Source organism: Ovis canadensis, chromosome 17, assembly GCF_042477335.2.
Source record: "Ovis canadensis isolate MfBH-ARS-UI-01 breed Bighorn chromosome 17, ARS-UI_OviCan_v2, whole genome shotgun sequence".
Classification (NCBI taxonomy): Eukaryota; Metazoa; Chordata; class Mammalia; order Artiodactyla; family Bovidae; genus Ovis; species Ovis canadensis.
The window spans coordinates 40,183,728-40,191,912 of record NC_091261.1 but is presented as its reverse complement, the minus strand read 5'-3'; the positions used below and the strand labels follow the sequence as shown (position 1 = coordinate 40,191,912).

Below are 8,185 nucleotides of genomic sequence, written 5' to 3'. Positions count from 1 at the left end.
TAGGGTGGTGGCAGTGGAGAAAGTAAGACTTTGTGATAGACACTTAGGAGGTACAATCAACTGGTCTTGTTGAGTGTCTAGAACACTGCTTGGCAGATGCTTGAGAGATATTTGTAAATTAACAGATTATGGAGAGAGGGCTAAGGGAGTGAAAGGGTCACTCCTAGGTTATATGATGGTACATTCACTATGATAGGGAAAAGGGAAGGAAACCTAGTTAAAGGATGGACCTCTCTCACATTCCTACTGGTAGCTGGTTTTCCCATCCCCATTGCCTTGATGGCAGTATTTTGAATCAAATAACTTGTTTCTCCAGGCCAGATAGGGAGTCTACCCAAGGGCAAATAATTCATGGGATGGCTAATGATCTGTGTGATCGGGATACAAAACATAAATTAAATCGAATCTTTTTTCATTTATTTTGAACTAAGAAGCAGAGGCAGAATCTGGCAGAGGACAGGCCAAATGACTTAACCTAACAGAGGTTCAGCAGTGGCAAATGAGATCAGTTAGATTCCCATCAGATATCAGGTGGAAAGCGCAAACTGAATAATTTGAAGAGAATTATTATTTGAGGGCTTCCCAACAAATGGCTCAGTGGTAAAGAATCTGTCTACCAATGCAGGAACCCCAGGAGGCTCAATCTCTGGGTCGGGAAGATCCCCTGGAAGAGGAAATGGCAACTTGCTCTAGTATTCTTGCCTGGAGAATCGCAGGGACAGACGTAGGCTGGTGGGTTACAGTTCGCAGCGTCCCAAAGAGTCAAACACGACTGAGCACACACATACATTAAATTACTTACAGAGGTGCAGGTAAGAGTCAGGGAAAACCAACAAGGGATGGTGCACCACCTCAAGGGCTAGCGGTTATTATTACACTTCGGCCTCTAGAGGCAAAGGGAATGCTTAGAGTCTGCAGTCAACCCTTGGTGATCCACCTTAGGGAATAAGGACTATGACCCCACTATCTTTTGGCCTTGAATCTCCAGCAGATACTTCTCACTACCTGAATCCACAGAGATACCAAGTAGGACAAGGTATTATCACAGGTGTAATCCAGGCAGAGTCAGCTCTTCCTGACACAAGAGCAGGGAAGGGGTGGAGAGCAGATATGGAGGAGCAAACAGGAGATAGGTGAGGTTGTTTCCAACAGTCAGTTACGTGGAAGCAAGAGTTAGTAATGTGTTTGAAAGAGGACAACAAATAGCCAGCTCCCTTCACTGACATTAGTGGTAATACACTAGAGTGAAGATACCCTATCATCTTCAGTTCTTTGCAGACCTTTTGAATACACACTAACCCTCCAGTTCTCTCCTTGCAAGTACAACTTATTGCCAAGAAAGTCCTTTTGTGTTTCTTCAATGAAGCATTATGATTTTTCACTTCAGAAACAACAACAAAACCGCAAACAAACAAAACCACCAACCATGGTTAAGTAGTCCATATGAATCTAACTTCAGGAACCACTCCACATACCCTTCTTTTCAACTGAATCTACATCTTTAATCCACTCTATTTAAATAAATGGTAAAACAGCTGAGAATAGAGACGCTAAAGGCAAAGGAGAAAAGCAAAGATATACCCATCTGAATGCAGAGTTCCAAAGAACAGCAAGGAGAGAGAAGCCTTTCTCAGTGATCAATGCAAAGAAATAGAGGAAAACAATAGAATGTAAGACTAGAGATCTCTTCAAGAAAATTAGAGATACCAAGGGAAAATTTCATGTAAGATGGGCACAATAAAGAACAAAAACGGTATGGACCTAACAGAAGCAGAAGATATTAAGAAGAGGTGGCAAGAATACACAGAAGAACTGTACAAAAAAGATCTTAATGACCCAGATCACTCACCTAGAGCCAGACATTCTGGAATGTGAAGTCAAACGGACCTTAGGAAGCATCACCACGAACAAAGCTAGTGGAGGTGATGGAATTTCAGTTGAGCTATTTTAAATCCGAAAAGATGATGCTGGGAAAGTGCTGCACTTAATGTGCCAGCAAATTTGGAAAACTCAACAGTGGCCAGAGGACTGGAAAAGGTCCATTTTCATTCCAACCCAAAGAAAGGCAATGCCAAAGAATGTTTAAACTACTGCACAATTGCACTTATCTCACACACTAGTAAAGTAATGCTCAAAATTATCTTCAACACAATGTGAAGCAAGAAATTGCAGATATTCAAGCTGGATTTAGAAAAGGCAGAGAAATCAGAGATCAAATTGCCAACATCCGTTGGATCATCGAAAAAGCAAGAGAGCTCCAGAAAGACAACTACTTCTGCTTTATTAACTACACCAAAGCCTTTGACTGTATGGATCACAAAAAGCTGTGGAAAATTCTTAAAGAGATGGAATATCAGACTACCTTACCTGCTTCATGAGAAATCTGTATGCAGGTTAGGAAGCAACAATTAGAACTGGACATGGAACAACAGACTGGTTTCAAACTGGGAAAGGAGTATGTCAAGGCTGTATATTGTCATTCTGTTTATTTAACTTATATGTAGAGTATATCATGAAAAATGCTGGGCTGGATGAAGCACAAGCTAGAATCAAGATAGCCGGGAGAAATATCAATAACCTCAGATATGCAGATGATACCAGCCTTATGGCAGAAAGCAAAGAAGAACTAAAGAGTCTCTCGATGAAAGTGAAAGAGTAGAGTGAGGAAGCTGGCTTAAAACTCAACATTCGAAAAACAAAGATCATGGCATCTGGCCCCATCACTTCATGGCAAATAGATGGTGAAACAATGGAAACTGTGTTAGACTTTATTTTCTTGGGCTTCAAAATCACAGCAGATGGTGACTGCAGCCATAAAATTAAAAGATGCTTGCTCCTGGAAAGAAAAACTATGACAAATCTAGATAGCATATTATAAAGCAGAGACATTACTTTGCTGACAAAGGTCTGTCTAGTCAAAACTATGGTTTTTCCAGTAGTCATGTATGGATGTGAGAGTTCGAACATAAAGAAGGGTGAGCACCAAAGAACTGATGCTTTCAAACTGTGGTTGGAGAAGACTTGAGAGTCCTTTGGACTACAAGGAGATCAAACTGGTCAATCCTAAAGGAAATCAGTCCTGAATATTCATTAGAAGGACTGATGCTGAATCTGAAGCTCCAATACTTTGGCCACCTGATGTGAAGAGCTGATTCACTGGAAAAGACCTTGATGCTGGGAAAGAATGAAGGCAGGAGGAGAAGGGATGACAGAGGATGAGATGGTTGGATGGCATCATCGAGTCGATGGTCATGAGTTTGAGCAAACTCTGGGAGTTGGTGAAGGCCAGGGAAGCCTGGTTTGCGGCAGTCCATGGGGTGCAGAGTTGGATCTGACTGAGCGACTAAACTGAGAACAGATACCATTTTAACAGGCTTTTGTAAAAGAGACTGAAGAAGTACCTGGGGAAATTCCAAAAGGCTGATTATAACAGGAAGATCACCTAGTTGATAGGTAAAAGCATAAGGCTTCACCGATAAGAGTAAGTGAAGATGGTGCGTGCTAAGTTGCTTCAGTCCTGTCCGATTCTTTGTGACCCTATGAAGTGTAGCCTGCCAGGCTCCTTTGTCCATGGGAGTCTCCAGATAAGAATACTGAAGTGGGTTGCTATTTCCTCCTTCAGGGGATCCTCCTGACCCAGGGATCCAACCTATATCTCTCTCTTACATCTCCTGCATTGGCAAGCAGGTTCTTTACCGCTAGCACCACCTGGGAAGCCCAGTAAAGATGGTGCCTCTCTGGAAACACACTTTAAGGTGGACGTACAATGACTTATTTAATTGGAAACGGGCTTTCCTGATAGCTCAAAGGTAAAGAATCCACCTGCCATGCAAGAGATGCAGGTTCGATCCTGGGGTCGGGGAGAGTCCCTGGAGAAGGAAATGGTAACCCACTCCAGTATTCTTGCCTAGGAAATCCCATACGCAGAAGAGCATGGCTGGCTACAAGCCATGGGATCACAAAAGAGTCAAACACGACTTAGCAACTAAAGAACAATGACTGGAAAAAGGTTTATAAGGTTGCTTCAGTTCAGTCACTCAGTCATGTCCAACTCTTTGCGACCCCATGAATTGCAGCACACCAGGCCTCCCTGTCCATCACCAACTCCAGGAGTTCACCCAAACTCATGTCCATCGAGTCGGTGATGCCATCCAGCCATCTCATTCTCTGTCATCCCCTTCTCCTCCTGTCCCCAATCCCTCCCAGCATCAGAGTCTTTTCCAATGAGTCAACTCTTCACATGAGGTGGCCAAAGTATTGGAGTTTCAGCTTTAGCATCAGTCCTTCCAAAGAACACCCAGGACTGATAGAATGGACTGGTTGGATCTCTTTGCAGTCCAAGGAGACTCAATGGAAAAGACTCTGATGCTGGGAGGGATAGGGGGCAGGAGGAGAAGGGGACGACAGAGGATGAGATGGCTGGATGGCATCACCGACTCGATGCACATGAGTTTGAGTAAACTCCAGGAGTTGGTGGACAGGGAGGCCTGGCGCCTCGATTCATGGGGTCGCAAAGAGTCGGACACGACTGAGCGACTGAACTGAACTGAACATATATCCATTCCATGAAAAAGTATTTGGACTACGGGTTAATTCATAAACAACGGTTCTCTACAAAGCAAAGCAAAACAAAACCTTGTATAAAAACAAACAGTGCTTCCCTGGCGGCTCACTGGTAAAGAATCCGCCAGTTAATGCAGATGACATGTGTTAGATCCCTGGTCAGGGAAGACCCCATAAATGCCCAGCAACTAAACCCATGGCCCACAACTACTGAGCCTGTGCCTTAGTGTCGGAGCCGCAACTACGAAGCCCTGGAGCCCTAGAGCCTGTGCTCCTGCAACAAGAGAAGCCATGAAGTGAGAAACCTGATCATTGGAACTAGAAAAGTAGTACCCCTCGCAGCAAGAAAGACCTAACACAACCCCAAATAAACAAAAAAGAACCTAACATATAGCACAGGGAACTATATTCCATATCTTGTAACAAGCTATAATGGAAAATAATTTGAAAAAGAATATATATAACTGAACCCCTCTGCTGTACACCTGAAACACTTAAAAATTTTTTTTTAAAAGACACAGACAAAACCTGTAACTTTTATTTTTTTTTAAGCTGGCTTAGTATTATCTGTTTTACTCCTAAGCACTTAAAAAATTTCGGATTGTGGGTGGGAATAAGGGCGGGGAAATGCACTAATTCTGGTCCCGGGGCAAAGGTTTCTTAAAGTTACCTATAAATTACAGTTTTTTATTTTTGACGTGACTCAAGATCACAGGTGACCACAGTGCCTGAAAACGCCAGGGGAAATCTTTTCACCGGGCGAAGCGACGGACGAGGGGAGCAAATTGGCCCGGTGGTGGAGGAGGGACCCTGAGGCCCATTCGGGAGCCGCCCGGGGTCGGCCGCCCAGATTACCCACTTCACCCCGAGGGAACTGGTCTTCAGGGCCCGGGGTAAAGCGACCCCAGCCCCCGGCTGCCCAGAGCCACGTGCGTCGGGCGCCCCGCCCCTCCCTCATAGCCGGCCGAGCGAGGCGCAAGCCCGTTGCGAGTCACAGAGGCCTGGTGCGCGCCCCGCCCCTGTGCCCGTAGCAAGGGCCGCCGTGGCCCGGGAGCCGGGGAATCGCCCTGTTCGCCCTCCTTTCCCCTCGGCTGGCCGCTGGGGCGGGGCCGGCCCTCAAGCAGGGCGGCACCCAGGCGGGCTCGTCAGTCATCCACCGCGGGCGGCGGCCTGGCGAGGTCCGGAGCCGGTGAGTAGCCACGTCACGCTCCTCCGGGAGGCCCCGCCCCCGCTCCGTCCTCTCGGACCGCCCCCTTTCCCGGCCCCGCCTCCGCCCCCGAGAGCAGTTACCGGCAGAGGTAGCGCGCGCCTCTCCGATTCTGCTAGAGGTCCTCAAGCCTCGGCTTGCGGTGCTTTTGCCTCAGCCCGCGCCGGGTGAGGGCACGCGGCTGCGGCTGCGACGCCCGGCGCGTGTTGGCAGGCTCGGGGCTAGCGCCGCTGAGGCAGGCTGGGCCGACGGGCGGTTAGCGCCCCGTTCGACGCGGGGAGGGGCGGCACGCCGAGAGCTGCACGGCCTCCTCACCCAACGCGGGCGGCCGTGGCGACGGCGGCCGGGTTCTCGGGTTCTCTTCCTCAGGCCAGAGCCAGTCGGTGTCCCGGCGGAGCGACGGGCAGCCGGGCTCCCTTGCCCCGGGCCCCCCCTGGCTGGGGCGGCTGGGGCAGGGGGACCATGTCTGCTCGCGTTCCAGTGCCCGCCGCTCACCCTCGGGAGGAGCCTCCCGCGGCAGCAGCTGAGAGGGAGTCGCTGGCGGCCGCGGCGAGCCGGCAGGCCGAGCAGCTAGCCCCGCTCGAACGGGAGGGCAAGGAGGCGGCGAGGGAGGAGAGGGCCGCGACCGCCACCAGCGCGGGGGCGCGGGGTGAGCCGTCGCCGGCGCCGGTGCTGGGACACAGCGTGCCTCAGGCGGCGGTGCCTGTGAAGCCCCTGGCGCTGCACCTGGCGCACAAGGCGCGCGGGCCAGGGGGCCCCTTTGGCGGGGAGCCGCCGCGACCGCTGCCGCGGGACCCGCCGGCCGAGAACGCCCGGGAGGAGGAGGCAGCGGCCAGCTCTGAGGAAAAGCTGCAGCCGCCGCCGCCGCCGCCGCCGAAGGAGAATCCCTGGACCAGAAAGCCTCCTCAGCACCTGTCCCCCGCTGGGACGGGGCCTCTGCCGTTGCTCCCACTGGAAACCTTGGAGGCAGGTCTGTGGCTCCTCTGCGGTGGGCACCGGGAGGGTGTGTGCAGGGGCGACTCGTGGCGACCAAGGCTCCGCGGGGCTGGGGGAGGGGCAGGGGCAGGGCTCCTTGCCCTGTCAGTCGGAGGTGTTTCGTTCCAAGGTGTCATTCATTCTGCCTATTTACATAAATGGACATCTGGGAAGGGAGCGACAGGAAGAGGTGGGACCTCGGGTTCTCCTTGACTAGTGGGGGCACGGCGGGAGCGATGGAGCTGAGCCACTCCGCTGGCACTGCCTCAGTTTTGTTTTGCCCCCACGTGGTAGTGACTTGGGAAAGCTGACTTGAGGAAGATGTTCAGTTCATCCTACAGAAGTTTCTGTAGACTTTTTGAGAAGAGGTGAAGCAAGTCGGACGGGGGATTTATTTATAAATGGAAGCGCGGTTGTGAATTTTTTATTATGAAATAATTGATAAGCTGAAAATTGTCAGGGTTTTCAAAACGGTGCTAAGTCATATTAAAAATGAGACACTATACTGCAGTTGTTAGTAAAAAGTTTTGAGTTCATAATTGTGGTGGAAAATTGTTGAAATAGGGTAGTTGACCAGAGAGTGAATTGCTCATTAGGTGAATAGTAGTCATAGTAGTCTTATGGTTCAACGGTCAAGAATCCTTCTGCCAATGTAGGGTATGCCTGTTGGGTCCCTGGGCCGGAAAGATCCCCTGGAGAAGGAAATGACAACCCACTCCAGTATTCTTGCCTGGGAAATCTCATGGACAGAGGAGCCTGATTGGCTGCAGTCCATGGGTCGCAAAGAGTCGGATACAACTTAGCGACTATATAACAACAAACATTCAGTTACCTGTCCTTCCTAGAGGAGGTAAGATTGTGCCACTGAATTTAATGCTGACCAATGCCCTGTGTTCCCTAGAGATTTATTTTGGTTATAACAACTTCAGGTTTTTTTTTAAGTTAAATAGATATCCCAAATAAAACGAAGACAAACTAAAGTTTTGCTGTCTAATTAAGTTGTAGTAAGTTAAACTTCTCATATAGAAATTACAGCTGTTTACTTACAAGTGTTTGCTTTTCTTAAAGGTTAACAGTGAAACAGGGACAATTCAAGCGTGTTTACAGGGTTGTGAGGATCAAATGAGACTAAGGAATGGTCAAATATAAGGTGATAGTTATAGACACATATTGCAGCTATAGTAACATTTCTTCTAAGGAACTCCAATAGAGGGAGATAAGTGTTAGTTGGTTTGCACAGTAGTAATCATTTTTTAATGCTGCAGAACTTTAAACAAATAGTTTAAAGTATAACTTTAAACAAACAGTTATTTTACATCAGAGGTTTGATGGTCTTTAAATGATCATTTGATAAACCTTAACACAAAAAAATCTACTCAGAATTTTTTCTCTAAATTTAAACTTGCCACCATTCTCTCCTAGTTGCAAAGCTCTATTTGT

General features: G+C 48.4%; 1 protein-coding gene across 4 annotated transcripts in view; it reads left to right on the top strand.

Moving 5' to 3' along the window:
* Positions 1–5,181: 5,181 nt before the first annotated feature.
* Positions 5,182–8,185, top strand: part of LARP1B (La ribonucleoprotein 1B) — a 126,982-nt gene continuing 123,978 nt past the window's right edge. For all 4 annotated transcript variants that reach the window (XR_011249887.1, XM_069557436.1, XM_069557437.1 and 1 more), the window contains exon 1: positions 5,182–6,740. Coding sequence is in view for 3 of the 4 variants with exons in the window: in XM_069557436.1 (XP_069413537.1) it covers positions 6,233–6,740 (508 nt within the window). In the remaining variant the exon portion in view is untranslated. The remainder of the gene's footprint in view (positions 6,741–8,185) is intronic.